Here is a 27,445-nt window from a genome sequence, read left to right on the forward strand (position 1 = left end):
AGGAACTATTCCACAGCAATGACTCCAATGAAACAAAATCCCTTGTGTGCCCAGTGATGTTTAGAACAGAAATATTCATCAACACTAAAATTCTAAAGTAAGCCAGTTGGGAAACGGAAAAATAACATGGAGGAATTCTGTAGAATTTTTTTATGTGGTATTTGTGTGGAGTGTACTGATCCTTGGAAATGTGTGCATTAAAAATTACAAGTGAGGGCTTCCCTGGTGGCTCAGTGGTTGAGAGTCTGCCTGCCGATGCAGGGGACACGGGTACGTGTCCCGGTCCGGGAAGATCCCACATGCCGCCGAGCAGCTGGGCCCGTGAGCCATGGCCGCTGAGCCTGCGCATCCAGAGCCTGTGCTCTGCAACGGGAGAGGCCACAACAGTGAGAGGCCCACATACCGCAAAAAAAAAAAAAAAAAAAAAAAAGAAAAAAAATTACAAGTGAGAAAAGTCAAGTGGAAAGTATGTTTACCTGATCTCAAACATAAAAATCAATATACATGAACTCTGTCATTCATTATTCATTAAATGCTTATTGAATAAGCACCCACTGTGTGCAAAGCTCTGCTCTAAGCACTGGAAGACAGCAATGAATAAAATAGACCAAAATTCCTGCCTTCACAGAGCCAAGTATTCTTATGGGAGGGAGGCAGGTATTGAAGATCAAAGAGATTTTAGCAATTACTATATCTGGAAGTTTAATATCATGAGATATCTCCCCCATAAAACAACTTATATAAAAAAAAGCTTTCCACCTGTTGATATGTTTGATTTTATTTTAGGAATAAGACTTCTTCTGATCCTTTCATTCAACCAGTGTTTGTTGAGTTCTTACTATGTGCCATGCTCTCTTCCAGGTACATGAAACATAGTGTGAACAAAATATGGAAGCAAGCCTAGTCTCTTGGAGCTACAGTCTAGAGAAGGAGACAGAATATAAGATAAATAAATAAAATATATTCAAGGTTAGATGGTGACCAAGGGGCAGAGGTAAGGAGGGAAGCAGGATATGAATGTTGGGAGAAGGCAAACTTTCAGATTTGGTTGTCAAGAAGGACTCCTTGAGCAGGTGACTTTGGAGTAAATACCTAAAAAAAATGAATGCACTAACAGTGTGATGGCGTGGGGGAGGTCATTCTGGGCAGAGGGATCAGCATGTACAAAGACCCTGGGGTGAGAATGTGCCTGGAGTACTCAAGGAACATCAAGGAGGCCAGCGGCTAGAGTTCAGTGAGTGAAGGAAAGAGAAGTAGAAATGAGATGGAAGGTGTAACAGGGATCAGATCACAACTGGCCTTTGAAGTCATTGGAAGGATATTGGCTTTTATTCTAATGATGAGAAGATATTGAAGAGCTTTGAGTAAAGGAGAGAGGTGATCAGGTTTGTTTTAATATAACTCCTGCTGTTGAGAATAAACAACAAATACAGGGAGGCTTTTAAGAGACTGTTGCCATAATGAAGGTTAGAGGAGATAGCTTGGACCAGCAGGGTGAGTGAGAGCAGCATCTTGAGCTGTGGTAGCACAAAGGGAGAATGGAGGTGTGGCAGGAACCAGCATTCCCGTTGCCAGAGCCCACCTGCCACAGAGGGTGAGATGCTCAGGAGCAACAACCATTCCTGAACTGTTGCTGTATCTCCAGTGGAAAGCATAAAGTCGGGCACATACTAGGTGCTTAAATTAGGTTGATTAAATGTTGTAAAACAAAAGAGGAATGTGAAACGAAATCTGTTTTACAGCTGTCTCCTGCTACAGAACACTCTCCTCACCACTTTGTCTGCAGTCATTTTCCATCCTTTGGTTATTTATTTATTTATTCTCTTATGAAAATATTTTAATTGTTAACTGTCAAAATAAAACTAACTCAAAATTTTATAAAACAACAACCCTGGGAAGAACTTGACAACAGAGAGGACAGTAGAAAAAAAGTTAAAATCATCTCAAATCCTACCACCCACTAGAAATATTTTGACGTATATACTCCAGAATTGTTTTTTTTTTTTTTTTTTTTTGGCCACATTACATAGCTTGCGGGTCTCAGTTCCCTGAACAGCGATCAAACTTGGGCCCTTGGCCATGAAAGCCTGGAGTCCTAACCACTGGACAGCCAGGGAATTCCCTTTTACTCCAGAATTTTAAACAAAGAATATTTTTAAATGTCAGTTTGTTACTGTCAGATAAAAAGAACCTATACTTACACCATGTGGAAAATAACTCCTTCCTTGTTTATCAGGAAAATCTTTCAAAATAGCACATAAATTAGCTACTACACATTGTATATGCAAAACTATGTGTTTATATATAGGATTAACCCACTCCACCCCCTGCAGGGAAGCCAAAGCTTTCATCAGGGTTTCAAAAGATACTGTGACTTAAATGGGTTGAGAACCACTGCTTTAGATTATAAATTCAATTCAAACAACTCTTTGCAGCCAGTCATTTCTTCATTATGGAAAATTTTGAAGCACTTATTAAAAATCAAATTCAACCTTGAAATTCTTAACACACATCTTCACTAAGGGAAAGTAACCACCTAAGACCAGATTTTATTTGTTTTACTTTGATTATTTATTTATGAATTAACACCTTCAACGTTTGTTGATGTCCTAAGAAAGCTTCAGTTTTCAATGACCTATATTAAAATGACAGAATAGTAAAGATTCCATTGAACTATTTTTTCCTATCTCATACCTTTCTGAACTGAAGGCACCATTATTGCCTTCTACCATTAAAGAGCCTAAGACTGATTGTAACTGAATGTAATATTGTTTTTTTAGGGAACAACTTAATTCTTTATTGAAGACCTATAACATCTTTTATAGGAACCAGAAAAATCTGCATATTTTGTATGGACAGGTAAGTCTGTCAAAGAAATGCAGTACAGTTTGATTCACAGGAGAAAAAAATCCATAAAAGTACAGAGAAATCAGGATAAGTTGGAGTCCATAATGCAAAACGTCTGGGAGAAGCAGGTGAATCTTTAACTTGATCATGATTTTTCAGTTTTAGACTATATTGCAAAATCCTAGTCCTGAAACATCTGTGACTTTCCAAGTGTTTTTTAGAATGGGAAAACATTTAAAACAACTTTAATGACATATTTGCTTTCTACTTTAAAAACAGAGTATGAACATCTTTTGAACAGCAATTCCATTAAAAATCTATCCTAGGAACAATTCAGCAAGCATTTTTAAGGTTGCAACTGGCAGGCTACTGTACAAAGTGGCCTTAGATTGGTTTTTTTAATGCCTCATCCTCCACAAGCCTTCCTACTCAGTCTTGTATTCTAATGGGACTCACTTCACATCTTTACAATATCTTCCTGGTCCTAGGGAACATTAGAACTTTCTACCTACGTTTCAGATCTTCAAATGTGTACAGCATTGACTTTAGGCCACCATTGGCTTAAATCTGCAATTGGAACAGAAGGAAATTTATAAGCCTCTCTGGCCTTTACTAGTGAGCTTAAATGATTTAGTTTGATTGGACATTTCAATTACCTTCCCAAATGTAATTTCCTATAGAAGTAGGAAATAACTAATCCCTTTATAAAGAAATGGGCCTAAATATTTTTAATAGCCTAATTTTAAATTATTTCAATATTATCCTGTATCTTAGATTTCTCATATAGGTAACTGTAAAAATATAAAATTTAAGAAAAGATCAAAACTTTAAGAAAATGATTTTATATTTTAATTCAGTTGTTTCCATAGAATTCATGATGTTAAGAAGTTCATTTCCTTTAGGAAAATGTTTGAATTTTGATGTGACAAGCATATAAGTTGAGGCATGTCATTTCCTATTCTGTGAATCAGTGCTCAATCTGCAAAAGTCATTTGATTATTTAGAATAAAGTGTCCTGTCTTACATAATTTTTTAAAACTGTATGAAGTAAAGTATACAGTGAGAATATCAGATTGCTTAATATTTCCATCTTTACTCACCACCAATAAAGTTAGAATCTGGAATTTTCCAAGTCTCTGACTTAGTTACAATGATGGACACTGTTAAAAGGGGCAGTCCATGGAGAATAGCGTGTAGCTTTCTAAATCTCTGATTAATTAACTCAATGAATATTTATTGTATACAACACAGCAGACATTGTTCTAAAAGCTAGAGACATAGCAATGAAGAAACTAGACAATGTCCTGCCTTCATACTGCTTACATTTTAGCAGTCAGAAAAGAAACAAAAAAGTAAACTGTGTATCCAATGGCGATAAAGGCTGTGGAGAGGGACTTCCCTGGTGGCACAGTGGTTAAGAATCTGCCTATCAATGCAGGGGACATGGGCTCGAGCCCTGGTCTGGGAAGATCCCACATGCTGCAGAGCAACTAAGCCTGTGCAACACAACTACTGAGTTGCCTACTGCAGCTATGTGCTGCAGCTACTGAAGCCTGCGGACCTAGAGCCTGTGCTCTGCAACAAGAGAAGCCACAGCAATGAGAAGCCCACGCACCGCAGCAAAGAGTAGCCCCTGCTCGCCGCAACTAGAGAAAACCCACGTGCAGCAATGAAGACCCAATGCAGCCAAAAAAAGAAAGGCTGTGGAGAATAACAAAGCAGGGAAGAGGACTTAGGAATCTAAGTGGATGGGGAAAGAGGAACATTTGACCAAAGACTGAAAGATGTCAGGGAGCAAATCTTGTAGAAGTCTGTGGGACACACATTCTAGGCACAGACATATCCAGCAGCCCATTAAAGGTCCTGAGCCTGGCTGGTGTAACTGAGGTACGGTGGAGAAGCCAGTGCAGCAGGAACCTTGTGGGAATGGGATAGTAGAGAATAAGGAAGCTATAGAGAGAACTGAGAAGGGGAGAGCACCAGAGCATGTAGGGTCTTATAGATCATTGTGAAGACTTCAGCTTGTATTTGGAATGAGATGGAAAGCCACTGAGGAGTTGTGATATTATCTAAAGATTCATTTTAAAAGGACCTCTCTAATGAACTTATGGTTACCGGGGGGGAAGGGGGGAGGGATAGTTAGGGAGTTTGGGATCGACATGTACACGCTGCTATATTTAAAGTGGATAACCAACAAGGACCTACTGTACAGCACAGGAAACCTGCTCAATAGTATGTAACAATCTAAATGGGAAAAGAATTTGAAAAAGAATAGATACATATATATGTATAGCTGAATCACTTTGCTGTACACCCAAAACTAACAACATTGTTAAATCAACTATACTCCAATGTAAAATAAAAAGTTAAAAAAGTAAAAAATAAAATGATCTCTCTAGCTACTAGGAATACATAGAAGGGCAAGAGAAGAATGAGGTAGACCACAAAGAAACTATTGCAATAATCAGGCAAACAATGACAGTGGCATAAACTAGAATTGTGGTAGTACCCATGGTGAGTATAGCCATATTGGGGATATATTTTTAAGGTAAAGCTAATAAGATTTGCTAACATATTGGATTTTGAGAGGTTAAGTATGAAAGAAAGATTAATGGTGACTTTAAAAATGTTGACCTGAACAACTGGAAAGATGGGGGTTCTATTTACCAAGATGGGAAAGACTGGGAAAGGAAAATATTTACAGGAAGAAAGATCAAAAGTTAATTAGGAACATATTAAATTTGATGTCAAGTTTGACAACTGAAGTTTAGGGGAAGGTTTGGGCTGTATATATAAAGTTGGGAGCTATTAGTTTAGAGATGGCGCATAAGGATCATTGAGATCACCAAGGGTATTGTTGTAGATCTAGAAGAGAAAAGGCCTGAAGATTGAGACAATGAGATTAGATAAGTATAAACAAGCCTTCAGGGATAATTTATTTAGTTAATTTCAAAAGGGATGATTTCTTTTTTTTAATTAAATTTATATGTTTATTTACGGCTGCACTGGGTCTTTGTTGCTGCGCACGGGCTTTCTCTAGTTGCGGCGAACGGGGGCTACTCTTGGTTGCAGTGTGCAGGCTTCTCACTGTAGTGGCTTCTCTTGTGGAGCACAGGTTCTAGGTGCACAGGCTTCAGTAGTTGTGGCGCTCAAGCTCAGTAGTTGTGGCTTACGGGCTCTAGAGCACAGGCTTAGTAGTTGCAGCACACAGGCCTCGTTGCTCCATGGCATGTGGAGTCCTCCCAGACCAGGGCTTGAACCCGTGTCCCCTGAATTGGCAGGCGGATTCTCAACCTCTGCACCACCAGGGAAGTCCTATAGATGGTTTCTGAAATTAAAAAATATTCTGATATTCCTTACATGAGAAAACCTCATTTTCTGATAATAGTTGGAGTATTTCTTCTTGAAAGCAAAAGTTAGATAACCTCAGAAGAGCAGTTATTCTATGAGTTTTTGATATAAGGGATTCATTGTAGTATAATTAAGCCATGAAAAGATGTTATACATCAATAACTAAAATGTAGGCTCTGCATCATGTACTGCCCTTTCAGGGAGCAAATTATGTTTGGCTGTTAAGGACAACTGATTGGTACCTGACCTCACAGTGATCTGAAATATGAACTCAAAAGGGGGAGAAAGAGCAAAACTTTGTTTCAGGAGTGACTCCAAAGTAGGTTTGTCAGCCAAAGAAATAATAAGCAATAACATTTATTGAGCACTTTAAATACGAGGTCCTATGAATCAAGGATTGTTATGATTTCATTCTTCAGAAGAAGCAGCCCAGTTTTATAGGTTTGACCTCTTGTCCAAGAGAACACGCCTAGGAAATGGCAGAGCCAGAGTTCAAACACAGGTCTGTCTGATTCCAGAGTCTGGAGTTTTCATTACACTCTCAAATAAGAATTGAGTCATTTATGTTTATATTTATTATGTTTTCTAATTATTGATTTTTCATAATAACAAGTAGTTATTGCATGTTAGAGTAGTTATTGGATAGTTGGAATATTCTTTCTATATTTCCCAAATTTATTATAATAATAACACTACTTTAATAACAGACTTTTACATATATAAGAGAGAAATAGATTAGAAAATACATTCTATGGGAATGTGCTTTGGTATTAATACCTACATCCACAGGATAAATAAGTGTTCAATCCTGTTTACTAATTTTTCTTTGCATAGAATTTCCTTCTTTTGTTATAATAGTTCCAACTTAAAAGAGATTACTCAAGTGTTATTGATTTTTTTCAAAAATATAATTTGTTGTGTATTTTACAGTGTTTTTACATACATTATTTCACTTCTTCTGCATAAGTTTGTGAGCTAAATTTTTCCTGTTCAGAAATGAGAAAATAGCCACTAAACTAACAATAGCTGTTCTTCTGAATTCTACTTTAGAACAGTTTTTAATTCTGCTTTAATTTTACACTAAATAGAATTAGAGAATTAAAATTCCACTTAATTGAAGAAGCAGAGTTCAGAAAATATTTTAGCGTACTGTGCCCTCTGGTGGGCATGTCATTACCATTATGACTTTGCTGGTTATAGCTGTTTTCAAAAATAAAAGAATGTTTCAAAAGTAGAAATGTTTTGTAGATAAATTTAAAAGCCAAACAGTCCCACCTGGGAACTTATTTTTTATCTATTAAGATGTCTTACAGACTTCATTTCTACATCTTCAGTTAAAACATTTGCCTTCTATAAAAAATACAAAAACAGTGTTTGTGATGATTGGTTTCTTCCCTAGACTGACGATGGTAAACTAATTGTTGAAGGAACGCTGGACATTTTCTGGGGAGTAAAGCAGCCTATACAACTGAAAATACAAGATGAGAAGCAAATCCCTTCTTTCACTGTGCTGAAGTCACCAGATGTCTTTTCCAAAAGGTGGGCTACCTTTTATGATTTTAGTTCCTTAGAAAATGATCTTCATATTTACCTTTTTTGTGTGCCTCAAGGATGAAAGCTCTAAAGTTTATATACAACCTCATTTAACTCCTCATCAACTCTAGGACATATGTGTCCAGAAACCAGGGCTCTGAGATGTTAGGTAGTTTGTGCAAGATCCCCAATTACCATGAAGCAGAACTGGACTGGACCTCAGGTCTGTGGGCGCCAGAGTCTGGCTCTTGACCTCTCTGCTGTATTCCTTCTCTTCTGGGAGACTGCATTCTTTCACTAGAAAAAACAAAATGTAAAGGCAAGATTTCATTAGCCCTGGTCCTATCACCAAAAAGAGGGGGATAAAATTTAAATTTCTCCTCTTCTTAGAACAAAGGGCTTTTCCGTTGTTCTGGAGTTTTCATTACACTGCTTTCTGGAAAGGAGACTTAATTATGTTCCATCTGATTGCTGTGTCCTGTTAGGATCAGGACAAAGTGCATGTGAAGTACAGTAAATGCACAAAAGAGTACTCTGTGTGGGTTTATGCAACTGTACCTTGAATACATAAGTTGGGCTGAGATATATATTTTCACTATCCTTAACAATTTTTAGAAAAATTAATAAATATTCCCAAAGAAATCACAGATATAAATATTGTTTTCTTCCTCCCTCCCTTCTCCCCTTCCTTTTTAATCCTTGACTTTCTAACACATCTCCTTTTCGCGTGTACTTGGAGGTATCAAGCGTTCTCTTCATCCATCCTTCTATCCATAACTAGATGAGCTGGAGTTCTGGCAGGAGAGAGGATGGAGAGAGAGCAGTCAGGACCTTTTCCTCAATCTGACCTTTGGTCATAACAAAGGAAAATCAGGTATCACCTTGAGGGAAGCCCCACTTTTCCTTTGGGGAAAACACTGAAGTCCCACTATGATTTGCACCTTGCCAATCTTTCTCAAATGTGAGGTTCCAGCAATTCTGAACATTTTATAATTCCCTACACATGTCATGCAGTTTCTTACTTTCCTGACTCTCTGCCTGGAAGCCTATCTGCTTCTCGACATCCATTTGCTAGACTCTTCCACCAATCCTTTAAGATTCAGGTCGGTAACACGTTCTCCAGAGAGCCTTTTCTGACCCTGTAGTAGGTGCCCTGACAACTTTTCTATATCCCTTTCAGAGCACGCCATTAACTGTATTTTTATAACCCTGCCTCCCCCTCTAGCCTGTGAGCTCCTCAAGGGTAAGGAGCATGCTTTATTCATCTTTATCCTGGTGCTCAGCAATGTGTCGGCACAAAGAGAGGACTCAGAATTTAGTATCAAATGAAGCCCACAGAATCCTGGTGGTTAAACTACCTCTGCTCTGTTGGGTAAACTGTCTCTCCATCTACCACTTCTGATTAGTCTCCCATCCAAGCTAATGAAGGGCAAAGGGCCCAGTACTTATGAAGAGCAGAAGAGAAACTACAGACTTAGGCAACCTGATGGAGCCCTGCATCCCTCACATTCAGGTATTAGAAGACTGATGGGGCTGATGATTCTAAATGACGAGGAGCATCATTTAAAAGTAAAAATTACCCCTGGGCCCTGCTTTTAGGAAACTGTACAAGATATGAATTTGGCAGAATTAGCTATCATTCTTCATATTACCTAAGAACTCATTGCAAAGTTCTCTGAGCAGCCAGCTCTTCCTGATGCATTTAAATTATTTGAATCATGAATGCTTGATTAATATGGAACACTATGGGAAGATGTCAAAGAGTTGCAGTAAGCTACCTGTATTAGCACATTAAGCTATCACCATTTTGAATGGATATCACAACATATTTTCTTTAATTTCTCAAATTAAAATTCAAACGCTTGTTCCTAGAAACACTGAATTTGAGGATGAGTTTCAGAAGCCCAGGTAGACAAGGTATACTGATGCCTTTCCATATTCTGTGGCAGATTATAAATTAATCTCCTTATGATGTGACTTCCATAGAATCCATTTACCTTTTCTTATTGTTTATCAGAACAGTGCTGTGAAACAAACATAAATTATCTCCTTTAGTTTAAAGCTGAGAAAAAAAATAATAAAGTTGAGAAAGACTACCCTAGAAAACTTTGCTTGCCCTTTACCACAGTAATGAGACTTACTGGGAGAATATTTGAAGTGCAGTGTATCAGAATTATCTGGTGGGTAAGAATTGTCAGAAAAAGATCCTTGGTCTCTGATTCCCTAGTGGGGTGCAGAACCACTTTGTTTCAATCCAGTCCTAGACACCCTCACTCTGGTTGCCACCCTCAAGGTGGTATTCGTTTAAACTCTGAGCCTTGAATGAAATTGTGTAAGGAAATGGACTATTCCCTCACTCCCTAACAATTCTTATTGTTCTCTTTCCCACACTGGGTTTCTGAGGGCAGGACTTATACCTCTACTCTCTCAGGATCACAGATTTAGTATCTCCAGTGGATGGATATGGAACGTGGAATGAAAGACGTGGAAGTTGTGTACTCAGCTGCAGGAAGGGCTGCAATCTTTTCTTTCAATTCACCGTTGGGGAGAATCATCAGTTTGTCAAGCTAGTTTGTTTTGTTATCTTTGAAATGAGTCACACTGAATCAGCTTAAAGGGAGTGGTATACGTTTAAAAATAAATCAGGTTGAGCTGTGACCACTTGTGATCTTTTATGGAAACAATTCTACGGACAGTACTTTGATCTCTCATATCTGGTCCAAGTATTTTGTTTTGGAAAGTTTTCAAAAAAACAGCTTTACTGAGGTTATGTTTGCTTGCACCAGTTTTCATTTCTGCTTTTAATGTCTTTCCAAAGTCTACTTTGACATGCGTTGGACAAGTCATGGCAGAATGGCATAAAGAGCAAAAACTGGACAGGTATACATTTGAATGGCATCAATAGTGTTTTTTCTTTTACCATGTGGGTAGAGAAGTGGCCGCCTTCTATGTGTCTATCAAATTTCTACCTCCTATTTATTTTGCAGCTCATTAGAAAACCTCCCCACAGTTTAAATTTGCTAACGATTTATATCCTGAAGCTTGATCAGGGCAACGCTAACAGTCCTGTGCTTAGGCAAGTTAAACTGTTTGGTAGTACATGAAGTCCCAACGAGTTTTCTTTGGAAAACTTTGGGTAACTGCCTTCAAGCTTAGTCACTTGCACAGTTGTATGTGGAGGCGCTTCAAATTACACAATCCAGAGCTGAAAACGGGTGGGTTTTGGGGTGATGGGGGGGTTGTTTATTTTTGCTAAGATGGTAGGAAGGAAAATGGGCCAAACACTGACCATATTGAGGCATGTTTGTTTCTCTGTATTTGTGTGACACCACTAAGCTGAGAGAAGGTGAGGACAGGGGTGAAGTTGGGCAGGATTACCAAGAATTTATAGCACATCACTGGTCTGGTGTGCTTGGGCTCTCTCATCTTCCCCCATGGGAGATAGCATTGGGGTGCTTTGCATTTTTAGTTTCCATTTTTCGTTTGTATTCTGTCTTTTCCATTGCCAACACTCTTTCTATGATAATCACATCTGCCTTTTTAAATTAATCTTCTATAGATTGGGGAAAATTGATAATTTTATCTATCATAAGAATAACTAGAGGGCTTCCCTGGTGGCGCAGTGGTTGAGAGTCCGCCTGCTGATGCAGGGGACATGAGTTCGTGCCCCGGTCCAGGAAGATCCCACATGCCGTGGAGCAGCTGGGCTCGTGAGCCATGGCCGCTGAGCCTGCACGTCCGGAGCCTGTGCTCCGTAATGGGAGAGGCCACAACAGTGAGAGGCCCATGTACCGGAAAAAAAAAAAAGAATAACTAGAAAAGGGAGCCCTCCTACACTGTTGGTGGCAATGTAAATTGGTGCAGCCACTATGGAGAACATTATGGAGGTTCCTTAAAAAACTAAAAATAGAGTTATCATATGATACTGCAATCCCACTCCTGGGCATATATCCATAAAAGATTAAAACTCTAATTTGAAAAGATACATGAACCCCAATGTTCATAGCAGCACTATTTACAGTAGCTAAGACTTGGAAGCAACCTAAATGTCCACTGAAAGATGAATGTATAAAGATGATGTTGTGTATATATATATATATATATATATATATATATATATATATATACACACAATGGAACATTACTCAGCCATAAAAAAGAATTAAATAATTCCATTTGCAGCAACATGGATAGACCTGGAGAACATCATACTGAGTGAAGTAAGTCAGACAAAGACAAATACCAAAAATATCACTTATATGTGGAATCTAAAAAAAATGATACAAATGAACTTATTTACAAAGCAGAAATAGACTCACAGACACAGAAAACAAACTTACAGTTACCAAAGTGGAAAAGTGGGGGAGGGATAAATTAGGAGTTTGGGGTTAACAGATACACACTACTATATATAAAATAGGTAAACAACAAGGACCTCCTGTATAGCACAAGAACTATATTCAATATCTTGTAATAACCTATAATGGAAAAGAATCTGAAAAATGAAATATATGTGTATATATATATCTTAATCACTTTGCTATACACCTAAAACATTGTAAATTAACTATACTTCAACTGAAAATAAAAAAGAAAAAGGAAGAATAACTAGAGTCTGAGTCAGGACCAAAACAATTCTCCTTTGAGTTAAAGTTATTGCCTAAAGTTCTTGAACTTTTAAGACATTTATTTTGACTGGCTATATTCTGTATACTACAGCTTACTAGAAAATTAATAAACAAATATATTAGGATTATCTTATCTATGTCATAAGGCTTTTATTATGAAGCTCAAATGATATAGAAGTTGTAAAACGACATCAAAGGAATTCAGAGATCAAGGAAGTAAAGGACCATGTTTATTCATATTTGCTACCACTAGTATGAATAAACATTTTTTGTTACTGTTGCCACCAGTGACATTAGGGAAGAATTAATGCCACAGATTCCTTATGGGTGAATATTTTTTGGTCATAAGGAAAACAGACATTATGGAAGAGACTCTTAGTAGGACTAAGACTGGTCCCAGCTACAATAGTGTCTATTAACCTAGAGACATCTAGGAATACCTTGGATCCCTAATGGCTCCTGACCCATCATGAAATAGATACAGATGATGGGGATTATTATGAGGATGACAATGAAGATGAGGACAATCACGATAGTTTTTAACACATATTGAGTGCTTACTATGTGTTGGGCACTTTTTCAAGGATTTTACACAAATTAACTCATTTAATCTTCTCAATAACCTTATCCTACCTCATACTATAATCATCCCCATTTCATAGGTGAGAACACTAATGCACAAAGAAGATAAGTAGCTTATCTAAAACCAGAAAGAAAATAACAATGTGTGTTGGCCCAACTGGTAAAAATAAGCAGTTGCCCAGTTTTATGTATTCTGGGCATTAGACTGCATTGAAAATTGTTAGTGCCCTATATAAATCATGATCTTCAGAAAAGAAGTTTCTCATACACTTTCCTCCTTTATAAATCGCATTCTGTATAGTACTCAAGGGTCTTAAAGACAGGCTTTATATCATTATATTGGAGTCACTTTACCTAAAAACGCTTTGAATACAACAGGAACTTAATGCAAGTTGGTAGAATAAACACTTTGTATCTAAACTCTCCTAAAAGCATTGTGAGATATCTGTATAAGAATGGATTCTGTATGGTATTAGGGAGTGTGCTAATTTCATTCTTTTACATGTAGCTGCCCAGTTTTCCCAGCACCACTTATTGAAGAGGCTGTCTTTTCTCCATTGTATATTCTTGCCTCCCTTATCAAAAATAAGGTGACCATATGTGTCCATCGACAGATGAATGGATAAAGAAGATGTGACACATATATACAATGGAATATTACTCAGCCATAAAACAAAACGAAATTGAGTTTTTTGTAGAGAGGTGGATGGACCTAGAGTTTGTCATACAGAGTGAGGTAAGTCAGAAAGAGAAAAACAAATACTGTATGCTAACACATATATATGGAATCTTTAAAAAAAAAGGTGGGGGTTCTGAAGAACCTAGGGGCAGGACAGGAATAAAGACACAGACGTAGAGAATGGACTTGAGGACGCAGGGAGGGGGATGGGTAAGTGAGAGTGGCATGGACATATATACATTACCAAATGTAAAATAAATAGCTAGTGGGAAGCAGCTACATAGCACAGGGCGGTCAGCTTGGTGCTTTGTGACCACCTAGAGGGGTGGGATGGGGAGGGCTGGAGGGAGATGCAAGAGGGAGGAGATATTGTATATGTATAGCTGATTCACTTTGTTATAAAGCAGAAACTAACACACCATTGTAAAGCAATTTGACTCCAATAAAGATGTTTAAAAAAATGAATTATATTGGTTTCTACTAATTCCATTGGCACATATGTTTTACAGAATCTATATAATCTTGTGGTTCAGTGTGTAACTGAATTATTGTGTCAAAACATGCTCAAAATCAGTACAAGAATTATTTAAAATGCAAGCTGACTACTCTGGTATAAATATAATATTAATAATATAAAAATTGTTATAACTTAGGATGATGTGTCTACCTATAGAGGCCCACAGCATTATATTAATACTGTAAATCTGAAAACCATCCTATGCCTTTTTATGAATAGAATAATATCACTTACAAGATTTATTACTTTTCAGGGGAATGACACGCTGGGGAGAATTTGATGATCTTTACCGTATTAGTGATTTGGACAGGACTCGGATTCCAGTGTCTGGAGCAACAGATTCCCAGGAAGGTCAGTATCAAAATCTTATTAATGAGGAGACTTTTTTAAACTAATACAAAGCATGAATCCTAAATGTTTTTCTGAAATTCAACATTTTATATACCGTTACTTATTAAACCCTTATTTTATATTAAAAAAATATATTTTAGGAACATACTAACTTAAGTCACTACAGTGCTCATATGATGTTTAAGAACCTTACTTTGCTATATAAAAACATTATTTTTTAAATTACATCAAGTCCCTTAGATTTACTAGATTAGGGAGAACTGATGGTTTGAATAAAGTTTGTGTACATAAAATTGTTTTATATTTTCCCCAAGGATTAGGATCATTTATTATACTCAGAAGATTTCTATGTTAGACTAAGCCCTTCAGATTGAATTTTACATCTTTTGAGAAGTTGAACATTACGGTTAATAGATATTTATATAACATTGCTTCTCAGAGGCAGATATACTGCATTCACTATATTTGATAGGGTTGTTACAAGCATTTATTTAAAAAAGAGAAATCTACTTGAACATCAAGCGAGTTCATTATCAAATCTGACAAATGAATGGAAAATGCCAGCCCCTATAACATGTGACAACAGTAATCATAATAATGATGATGTGTTAGTAATAATATTAGTATCTGTCATTTACTGAGACTCAGGCATGATATCTTACATTTTACACGGATTTTCATTTTCATGTAACATGTAGAGATCCAAGGAGAAGATGATGACTGAGGCTGGGGTGGGGTTCACATTCCCAGGATGGTGATATTACCAAACTGACTTCAGACTGAACAAGGGTATGGTGCTGGCATTATCTTCATGAATCTACCAACAACTTCCAATGTTTAGCTTAATTTTTTTTCAAAGCATTCTCAGTTCAGTCCTCTCTGCTGTCTCTAAAACAACTCAGATTTTGTAACAAGCATGATGCTCCTTCCTGGATTCCCTTATTTTTGTCTTATGGCCTTTTGGCATCTTTTATATAAGGGTCCTTATAATTAGCCCGTTGACAACACTCATCTAAACATAAGGGAATCCCAATCTCTTGGCACCAAAGATACAATAAAAATATATTTTTATTTAAGCACCAGTGCTAGAGAAAGATGAAGTATCACATGCTTATACTCTAATTACAATATAATTAAAATTCCAAGGTAAAATAGAAAACAAGTGTCACTAGATGGCCCTATTCTTAAAGAAGATCATTGTTATGTTCTGTTTAAAAGCGTTATAGCCCATTGCTTAGCTATATAATTACTAAGTATGTAATCAAATCCACCCATGATGCAAAGAGGTGAGCAGCTAAATTATATGGGTTTATAACCTTTATTCTCCCCAGATTACTTATCTTATCACAGTAGCACTCTGAAGCTTCATGCAGATGAAGAACCTGAATCCCCATTGCTCTATAGAACCATGAGTGAAGCAACCTTGGTGAGAAAAAGGATGAAGCCTCCGATGATGGATAGAAAGGACAGACGGAAGCATAGGGCCTCTATTAACGGACACTTTTATAACCATGAAGTGAGTTACAGTTTCATTAATGTCATTTAAAAGAATGTTGTCTATTGTGCTAACAATATCACTCAATTCAATTTTATTTTATTTTATTTTTATTTTTTGCTGTATGCGGGCCTCTCACTGTTGTGGCCTCTCCCGTTGCGGAGCACAGGCTCCGGACGCGCAGGCTCAGTGGCCATGGCCCACGGGCCCAGCCGCTCCGCAGCATGTGGGATCCTCCCGGACCGGGACACGAACCCGTGTCCCCTGCATCGGCAGGCGGACTCTCAACCACTGCGCCACCAGGGAAGCCCTCAATTCAATTTATAATTTAAAAAAAATAATGTCTTTAGATATACTACTACTATTATTATTGGGTACTCTCTATGTGTTAAGCATTAAACTGTTTTGATGGATTATCTCATTAATCACTAAAACAATCCTATGAAGCAGATACCATTATGTTCCCTACTTTATGTATGAGTTAACTGAGGTTTACAGAGGTTACACAATCCATCACTGGTCACACTGCTTTTAAGTAGCAACTCTGAACCCGAACCCAGCTTCTGTCTGATGCCAGAACCCAAGTTCTTAACCAACATGATCAGTGAACCCTAAGTGGCAGGCCCTGTGATACACACTGGAAATATAAAGATGACTCAATTGATGCCTTTGCCAGCATGGAGCTCAGGGCTTGGGCAAAGAAACCAATACATCCTCAAATGGTATTAAAATATGTAAGTGCTACAAAAGAGATTGGTTCAAAGCACATTCAAACATTAATATTTAAATAAAAGGAAAAAAAATCAGCTATAGGCTTGTTTATTCTGATCAATTAAATTTTCCAGGTCTTATACATAAACCCATAGCAGTTTTTACACAAGTGCCATTGTAGTTTATACTATTTGCATTTTGATTTTTTTCACTTAATATGTGTTAAATTTATATGTGCCTTTCTATAGTATTTATAAGACATTTAACTTGGCGGAAGGTAGGAAACACATCATGTTTTTGTAGAACTCAAATTTTTCATGTCATGTACTATAACGATCATTCATCCATTCATTTAATAAATACTTAAAAAGCACTCACTCTGTGCAAGGCACCACTCTAAGCCCTTTCATACAAAATATTGACTCATTCATCATAAGCTTTTTTTCTTTTGGGCTTTCTACATTTTTCCCTTTTTTTTTTCATCCCTTGGGAGAGTATCCATATGTTCCTTTGGAGACTGGTATGGAGAAATCTCCCTTGTGAATTCTCTGTTCAAATTAGACATTTTTCTGGCTTAAGAATTTCCTCCTGGCCAAAAAGTAACATTGACAGTCCCCCAAAGATATGCAACTACCAATTGTCCTGGTTTCTTCTTCTCCTCAGAATTATGCTGTATGTCATCAGCACTTGTGAGGTGATTTGTGTTAAAGTAGGCTGTGAAAGCCACAGTATTCCAAATGAGCAGCTTCCAGATGGGATATGCGGGGCTAAGAATGAAATGGGCACTAAGTTGGCAGCACAGCATCATAGCTGAATGCTTGGGCGTTGCAGCCTGATGACCTGATTGCAAATCCTTGCTGAGCAAATAAAAAATTACTCAATCTCTTAGCCTTCATTCCTTCATCTTTCCTTCTTTACAAGGCTGTTGATGGGATTAAGTGGAACGAGGTGAGTTCAGTACTTAGCATAAGTATCTGCATAAAGGAAGAACTCTGTTTACATTAGCTTTATTGATATTGATTGAAAGATCAAGTGGAACTAAAGATATTTCACACAAATATCATTCACTGCAGTATAATAACTAGCAGAAAACAAAACCCCGTAACTCAAAGCACTCTATCAATGTGTATGCAATGATGGGCATCTAGGAATTTAAGTTGATATAGTTGTAAGATATGTTTTTATATCATGAAACCTCTTGATAATGCCTCCAGTATTAGAGGCTTATATTGTGATGCAGTAGTCCCAAGAGAATACATTCCAAGACTCCCAGTGGATACCTGAAACTGAAGATAGTACTGAATTCTATATATACTATGTTTTTCCCTATACATACATACCTATGATAAAGTTTAATGTATAAATTAGGCAAAATAAGAGGTTAACAACAATATCTAATAATAAGGTAGAATATTTATAAAAATATACTGTAAAAAATGTTATGTGAATGTGGTCTCTCTCTTCCTCCATCTCTCTCAAAATATCTTATTGCACTGTATTCACCTTTGTAAGGGTGTGAGATGATAAAATACCTGTGGTATGATGAGATGAAGTGAGGTGAATAACGGAGGCATGGTGATGCAGCATTAGGCTACTCTTGACCTTCTGACAGTATGTCAGAAGGGGGATCATCTGCTTCAGATGATCCTGGACCATCAAGCCATGATGACGTCGATAGTTGGCTGTCAGGAACAGACATTGTCAATGGTTGGGGATCTTCGGCCAGATGGAGTAGGATGGTGCAAGATTTTATCATGCTACTCAGAATGGCACACAATTTAAAACGTATGAATTGTTTACTTCTGGAATTTTCCATTTAATATTTTTTCATCTCTCTCAGGATTCTATTCATTTAAAAATAGGAATAATGATCAAATAATAAGAAAAATTTTATGGTTATATGTTTCTTATGATTTTTTTATGGTGCATTACTAATCCCTATGAGGAATGTGTCAGACTTATCTGACCATAGAAATCTTTTACCAAGTATTATCTAAAAGGCAGACTCTTGATTAGAGCAATTTGCAGGAAATATTGTTCTAGATATTCAATTAGCAACACTTTTACCTCAATCCTCAGTTGAGATATAGGCTGAACCATATGAAATTGCCAACACTGGACCATTTCTGACCAACCAAAAAGGAGTGATTTTATACAGTTCAAACTAAAACAATTTAGAGCAATTATTCCCAACCAGGAGGGAATTTTGAAATCTTAAACTACACTGAAGAATAGTGTGACTATCTAGTGAAACTGTTTTGAACATTCTCAAATGATGTTTTACCTAACTTACTCTAGAAAAATTATAAAGCTGCTTAAAAGCATACATAGTACAGTATTCAACAACAACAAAGAAAGTAAAAATAAGAAAGCAAATTTTTAAACTGATGATCTTGGATTTTTTGTCCAAAGGAAGGCCAGGGTCAAAATATTGACTCTTGTTAGTTTGTCACGTTAAGTCCTTAAAATTATATCCATCTTTTTTTTTCTCTTTTAGACATCAATTTTCACTCCAGCCTTTGGATCAGAAACTAAGGTCAGAATAAACAGTAATATGAGAACTGAAGAAGTAATAAAGCAAATTCTCCAAAAATTTAAGGTAATCTTAATCAGTGAACTGAGCTATAAATATCTTGTATATAATTTAACTGTAGACACATAAATGGATTTTTCTGAAATTAAATGTTCAGTTCCAAAGAATTCTTTCCTATGTATGGTTGACCCTTGAACAAAACGGGTTTGAACTGCATGGGTCCATTTATAATATAAATGGACTGTGCCTGAGAAATTACATTATCCCCAGAGAGCAGAAAAGGTTTTATATCTGAAAGTAAAAAATGAAAGTGAAGAAACATATATAATTTGGGTCTGGTTGGCTTGGAAAACATTGACAACAAAGAATTCATGTCTGTTCTTTCTTTTCCATTGACAGATTGAAAATAGTGCCCAGGATTTTGCACTTTACATTATTTTTGCAACAGGAGGTAAGAAAGCTTGGTGGTTGTTCTTACATGACTCCAGTGTGTTATTGTTTTCTGCCCATAAGAAAGGCAGAAAAGCAGTTTACCTCCTTCTGTGGAAGAACGGGAGGGAGGGAAGGAAGAAGGAAGAGAGGGGGAGTGTTTTACATTATTTGTATTTCACAATTTCAGAGGAAGACACCCTAAGATTACGGTATCCTAGAAGAGTTTATAATACAAAAGACTTTGCTTGTTGGCCAGTCATTAAATTATCTGAATGACGATCAAAGACCACTGGATAATAGGTGGAAGGTTCCCAGGAATTGTTAGGCATTTAAGTTGACCTCTGTACTTCTTTCTTTTTCACTTTCCCTTATCATTCTAGCTCTTACTAGAGTCATCATTAAATAGCATTTCTTCCTCATCTTTCTTAGCAGATTGTCTGACACATTGTGGGAGTGTTCTCTCTTCCTCAGTAGAGAAAAATGTGCAGAACTTTGTGGTGGAGGTAAAAGTTTAGCAGCAGGACATTGGAAAGAGGCTATATGTGGGGTGCTAGGAGTAGGGAGTGAAAGATTAGAGAAACCCTAAAGCAATACTAAAATGAAATTTTTGAAAGCCTTAAAACTGAAAAAATTTAAATGTTAAATTATAAAAATAGCTCAGGTTATAATTTAAGTATCAGAATGTTTGAGCCAGAAATTGAATAGAATAAAATAATACATTTTGATCTGGAACAATTACAAGAAAATGAAAGCTGGATTTCCAAACACATACCAAATTAAAGTCCTTATAAATCAAAGCTTAAATATAAGAAATATATTAAATTTTTGAAAATTCTAAGAGTGTGTGTGTGTGTGTATTCATTCTAGTTGTTTTAGAAAAGAACTAAAAGGTAGAAACATTGAACTGTATAAAAATGTATTGATAAAAGCTACAAACATTATGAAGAAGGGTCACAATGAAAGCAACTGTAGACATATAAACAAAGTTTTAAAATTGATTCAACTATCAACTGCTATGGAAGGAAATCACAGAGATAGGCACCACTGAAGACGAATTGGAGCAGAAGCAGAAGAACTAGAAGCAGACCCTGTGGTGTCTTTCTACCCTGCTGCCTCTGAAAAAGAGCCCAGCAAATAGTTAAAGACCCAGAATGAGGGCAGAGACCAGAAGCAAGAAGAACTACAATCCTGCAGCCTGTGGAACAAAAAATACATTCACAGAAAGATAGACAAGATGAAAAGGCAGAGGGCTACGTACCAGATGAAGGAACAAGATAAAACCCCAGAAAAACAACTAAATGAAGTGGAGAGAGAAAACCTTCCAGAAAAAGAATTCAGAATAATGATAGTGAAGATAATCCAGGACCTCAGAAAAAGAATGGAAGCAAAGATTGAGAAGGTGCAAAAAATGTTTAACAAAGATCTAGAAGAATTAAAGAACAAACAAACAGAGATGAACAATACAATAACTGAAATGAAAAATGCACTAGAAGGAATCAATAGCAGAATAACTGAGGTAGAAAAACGGATAAGTGACCTGGAAGACACAACGGTAGAATTCACTGCTTTGGAACAGAATAAAGAAAAAAGAATGAAAAGAAATGCAGACAGCCTAAGAGACCTCTGGGACAACATTAAACCCAACAACATTCGCATTATAGGGGTCCAAGAACGAGAAGAGAGAAAGGACCTGAGAAAATATTTGAAGAGATTATAGCTGAAAACTTCCCTAACATGGGAAAGGAAATAGCCACCCAAGTCCAGGAAACGCAGAGAGTCCCATACAGGACAAACCCAAGGAGAAACATGCCGAGACACATAGTAATCAAATTGGCAAAAATTAATGGCAAAGAAAAATTATTGAAAGCAGCAAGGGAAAAATGAAAAAAAACATACAAGGGAACTCCCATAAGGTTAACAACTGATTTCTCAGCAGAAACTCTACAAGCCAGAAGGGAGTGGCATGATAGACTTAAAGTGATGAATGGGAAGAACCTACAACCAAGATTACCCAGCAAGGATCTCATTCAGGTATGATGGAGAAATCAAAAGCTTTACAGACAAGCAAAAGCTAAGAGAATTCAGCACCACCAAACCAGCTTTACAACAAATGCTAAAGGAACTTCTCTAAGTGGGAAACACAGGAGAAGAAAAGAACCTACAAAAACAAACCCAAAACAATAAAGAAAATGGTAATAGGAACATACATATTGATAATTACCTTAAATGTGAAAGGATTAAATGCTCCAACCAAAAGACACAGGCTTGTTGAATGGACACAAAAACAAGACCCATATATATGCTGTCTACAAGAGACCCACTTCAGACCTAGGGACACATACTGACTGAAAGTGAGGGGATGGAAAAAGATATTCCATGCAAACGGAAATCAAAAGAAAGCTGGAGTAGCAATACTCATATCAGATGAAATAGACTTTAAAATAAAGAATGTTGCAAGAGACAAGGAAGGACACTACATAGTGATCAAGGGATCAATCCAAGAAGAAGATATAACAATTATAAATATATATGCACCCAACATAGGAGCACCTCAATACATAAGGCAACTACTAACAGCTCTAAAAGAGGAAATCGAGAGTAACACAGTAATACTGGGGGACTTTAACACCTCACTTACACCAATGGATGGATCATCCATACAGAAAATTAATAAGGAAACACAAGCTTTAGATGACACAATAGACCACATAGATTTAATTGATATTTATAAGACATTCCATCCAAAAACAGAAGATTACACTTTCTTTTCCAGTGCGCACGGAACATTCTCTAGGATAGATCACATCTTGGGTGACAAATCAGTAAATTTAACAAAACTGAAATCATACCAAGCATCTTTTCTGACCACAACACTATGAGATTAGAAATCAATTACAGGGGAAAAAATGGAAAAACACAAACAATATGTTACTAAATAACCAAGAGATCCCTAAAGAAATCAAACAGGAAATCAAAAAATACCTAGAAACAAATGACAATGAAAACTCAATGATCCAAAACCTACGGGATGCAGCAAAAGCAGTTCTAAGAGGGAAGTTTATAGCTATACAAGCCTACCTCAAGAAACAAGAAAAATCTCAAATAAACAATCTAATGTTACACCTAAAGGAACTAGGGAAAGAAAAACAAACAAAACCCAGAGTTAGCAGAAGGAAAGAAATCATAAAGATCAGAGCAGAAATAAATGAAATAGAAACAAAGAAAACAATAGCAAAGATCAATAAAATGGAAAGCTGGTTCTTTGAGAAGATAAACAAAATTGATAAACCACTAGCCAGCCTCATCAAGAAAAAGAGGGAGAGGACTCAAATCAATAAAATTAGAAACGGAAATGGAGAAGTTACAACTGACACTGCAGAAATACAAAGCATCCTAAGAGACTACTACAAGCAACTCTATGCCAATAAAATGGACAACTTGGAAGAAATGGGCAAATTCTTAGAAAGGTATAACCTTCCAAGACTGAACCAGGAAGAAATAGAAAATATGAACAGACAAATCACAAGTAATGAAATTGAAACTGTGATTTAAAATCTTCCAACAAACAAAAGTCCAGGACCAGATGATTTCACAGGTGAATTCTATCAAACATTTAGAGAAGAGCTAACACTCATCCTTCTCAAACTATTCCAAACAATTGCAGAAGAAGGAAAACTCCCAAACTCACTCTATGAGTCCACCATCACTCTGATACCAAAACCAGACAAAGATACTATAAGAAAAGAAAATTACAGACCAATATCACTGATGAATATAGATGCAAAAATCCTCAACAAAATATTAGCAAAGAATCCAACAACACATTAAAAGGATCATACAGCATAATCAAGTGGGATTTATTCCAGAGATGGAAGGATTCTTCAATATATGCAAATCAATCAACGTGATACACCATATTAACAAATTGAAGAATAAAAACCATATGATCATCTTAATAGATGCAGAAAAAGCTTTTGACAAAATTCGACACCGATTTATGATAAAAGCTCTCCAGAAAGTGGGCATAGAGGGAACCTACTTCAGCATAATAAAGGCCATATATGACAAACACACAGCAAACATCATTCTCAATGGTGAAAAACTGAAAGCATTTCCCCTAGGATCAGGAACAAGACAAGGATGTCCACTCTCACCACTGTTATTCAACATAGTTTTGGAAGTCCTAGCCATGGCAATCAGAGAAGAAAAAGAAATAAAAGGAACACAAATTGGAAAAGAAGAAGTAAAACTGTCACTGTTTGCAGATGACATGCTACTATACACAGAGAATCCTAAAGATACCACCAGAAAACTACTAGAGCTAATCAATGAATTTGGTAAAGTTGCAGGATACAAAATTAATGCACAGAAATCTCTTGCATTCCAATACACTAATGATGAAAAATCTGAAAGAGAAATTAAGGAAACACTCCCATGTACCACTACAACAAAAAGAATAAAATACCTAGGAATAAACTTACTTAGGGAGACAAAAGACCTGTATGCAGGAAACTATAATACACTGATGAAAGAAATTAAAGATGATATCAACAGATGGAGAGATATACCATGTTCTTGGATTGGAAGAATCAACATTGTGAAAATGACTATACTACCCAAAGCAATCTACAGATTCATTGCAATCCCTAACAAACTACCAATGACATTTTTTACAGAACTAGAACAAAAAACTCTTAAAACCCCAAATAGCCAAAGCAGTCTTGAGGGAAAAAACTGGAGCTGGAGGAATCAGAATCCCCGACTTCAGACTATACTACAAAGCTACAGTAATCAAGACAATATGGTACTGGCACAAAAACAGAAATATAGATCAATGGAACAGGATAGAAAGTCCAGAGGTAAACCCACACACCTATGGTCAACTAATCTATAACAAAGGTGGCAAGGATATACAATGGAGAAAAGACAGCCTCTTCAATAAGTGGTGCTGGGAAAACTGGACAGCTACATGTAAAAGAATGAAATTAGAGCACTCCCTAAAAACATACACAAAAATAAACCCAAAATGCATTAAAGACCTAAATGTAAGACCAGGCACTATAAAACTCTTTGAGGAAAATATAAGCAGAACATTCTTTGACATAAATCACACCAAGATATTTTTTGATCTACCTCCTAGAGTAATGGAAATAAAAACAATAATAAACAAGTGGGACCTAATGAAACTTCAAAGGTTTTGCACAGAAAAGGAAACCATAAACAAGACGAAAAGACAACCCTCAGAATGGGAGAAAATATTTGCAAATGAATCATTGGACAAAGGATTAATCTCCAAAATATATAAACAGCTCATGCAGCTCAATAGTAAAAAAGCAAACAACCCAATCCAAAAATGGACAGAAGACCTAAATAGACATTTCTCCATAGAAGACATACAGATGGCCAAGAAGCACATGGAATGCTGCTCAAGATCATTAATCATTAGAGAAATGCAAATCAAAACTACAATGAGGTATCACCTCACACCAGTTAGAATGGGTATCATCAGAAAATCTACAAAGAACAAATGCTGGAGAGGGTGTGGAGAAAAGGGAACCCTCTTGCACTGTTGGTGGGAATGTGAATTGATACGGCCACTATGGAGAACAGTATGGAGGTTCCTTAAAGAACTAAGAATAGAATTACCATATGACCCATCAATCCCACTACTGGGCATATACCCAGAGAAAACCATAATTCAAAAAGACACATGCACCCCAATTTCATTGCAGCACTATTTACAATAGCCAGGTCATGGAAGCAACCTAAATGCCCATCGACAGATGAATGGATAAAGAAGATGTGGTACATATATACAATGGAATATTACTCAGCCATAAAAAGGAACGAAATTGGGTCATTTGTAGAGACGTGGATGCATCTAGAGACTGTCATACAGAGTGAAGTAAGCCAGAAAGAGAAAAACAAATATCATATATTAAAGCATATATGTGGAACCTAGGAAATGGTACAGATGAATGAGTTTGCAGGGCAGAAATTGAGGCACAGATGTAGAGAACAAACATATGGACACCAAGAGGGGAAAGCAGCGGGGGGTGGGGGGTGATGAATTGGGAGATTGGGATTGACGTGTATACACTGATGTGGATAAAATGGACGACTAATAAGAAAATAAATAATTTTTTAAAAAGAAATAAAAAGATACAAGCATTATGAAGAATATCAGAAAAATATTAATACCTACAATATCAAAAAGTTCTTGCAGGGCTTCCCTGGTGGCTCAGTGGTTGAGAGTCCACCTGCCGATGCAGGGGACATGGGTTCGTGCCCCGGTCCGGGAAGATCCCACATGCCGCGGAGTGGCTGGGCCCATGAGCCATGGCCGCTGAGCCTGCGCGTCCGGAGCCTGTGCTCCACCATGGGAGAGGCCACAACAGTGAGAGGCCCGTGTACCGCAAAAAAAAAAAAAAAGAAAGAAAAAAAAAGTTCTTGCGAAATGATAGTGAAAAGACAATCCAATACAAATAAAGTATGATAAAGCAATTCAAAGAATATCAAAGTAACCAGTAAATATTTTTAGGAAAGCCTTAAACTCAAGGAAATACAAATATTAAAGGAAATGCAGAAGTTAAGGAAATGTAAATTCAATCCTTAAATTCAATGTAATATTATCACCTATGTCTGGTGTGGATAAGGGTAAAAGCATATGTTCTTGCAATTCTGGTGAAGATCTGTCTGTCTACTTTCTTAAAATTCATTCTAGCAACATTTGTTAAAATCCACAGTATACATATCCTTTAGCCCAGCAATTCCACTGGTGAGAATCTGTTTCACAAAAATAAAAGGACTACTGACTACAGATTTATGTGCAAGGCTATTTATAATGACAAAAAGCTAAAGACCAAGTTACCCGTCATAGAGGAATGATTTAATAAGTGATTATTATGCAACCATTAAATGAAATGAGTTAGATACATACCAGTTGAATGGAAGGAATTCTATAATATACATTTAATTAAAAATGCAGATGCCTATAACTGTATATAGTATGATCCCATTTTAAAAAAAGAATTATAAATCCCTATTTATATATGTAGTTTATATGATCACATGATCAGGGAGAAAGGTATGGAAAGATAAATACCAAGCCATTAACATTGATTACTTGGTTAGGGGGTTGGGGAGATACAGAAAAGACAATGGGAAGGAGAAAAAGCACAAAAGGAAAAAACAAAAAACAAATTATGATTTTTAAAAATATATGTGTACAATAAAAATAGCAAGTGTGATACGACCACCTTTATGTATTTTTTGTGTGTGTGCATAAAGAGATATGTGAAGGGATGACCACAAAAAGTGAAAAGCTGCTTATCCTAGAGTTCTGGGATTCCAGGTGATTTTTACTCTCTGCCTTATTCTCTTCCTCATAATTACAGTAGTATGTATGTTATTGAGGAATAATTCAGAATAACTGACAAATATAATTGTATATATTTGTATTGTGTACAATGTGATGATTGGACATACATGTACACTGTGCAATGATTAGCAAGATCAAGATAATCAACACATCCATCAGCTTACATAGTTAACTCTTTTTTTTCTTGGGCTAAGAATGCTTAAGATCTACTCTCAGCAACCTTCAAGTGTACATTCGATCCTCAGAAATTATTCTTCTAATAACTGAAAATTTGTACTCTTTGACCTATATAACGTCCTTTCCCCTCCCCAATATGTATGCTATTTTTAAAATCAGGGGAAAATGCTTATTTTTACTGTAAAATGTAGTTATTTCAGTTTTACCTGTGAAAATTATGTTTTCTTT

General features: G+C 36.6%; 1 protein-coding gene across 2 annotated transcripts in view; it reads left to right on the forward strand.

Annotated features, from left to right (window-relative positions):
- RASSF6 (Ras association domain family member 6) overlaps positions 1-27,445 on the forward strand; it is a gene marked incomplete at both ends in the record, with an annotated part of 46,176 nt that overhangs the window by 16,209 nt on the left and 2,522 nt on the right. Inside the window, 6 exons of one of the 2 annotated variants that reach the window (XM_079705248.1) lie at positions 2,781-2,859; positions 7,598-7,737; positions 14,391-14,488; positions 15,820-16,004; positions 19,192-19,293; positions 19,627-19,678. In XM_079705248.1, coding sequence (XP_079561374.1) covers positions 2,781-2,859; positions 7,598-7,737; positions 14,391-14,488; positions 15,820-16,004; positions 19,192-19,293; positions 19,627-19,678 — 656 coding nt within the window. The remainder of the gene's footprint in view (positions 1-2,780; positions 2,860-7,597; positions 7,738-14,390; positions 14,489-15,819; positions 16,005-19,191; positions 19,294-19,626; positions 19,679-27,445) is intronic. The other variant, XM_079705247.1, reaches the window with a different exon arrangement.

Source organism: Hyperoodon ampullatus, assembly GCF_949752795.1.
Source record: "Hyperoodon ampullatus genome assembly, chromosome: 1".
NCBI classification, from domain to species: domain Eukaryota; kingdom Metazoa; phylum Chordata; class Mammalia; order Artiodactyla; family Ziphiidae; genus Hyperoodon; species Hyperoodon ampullatus.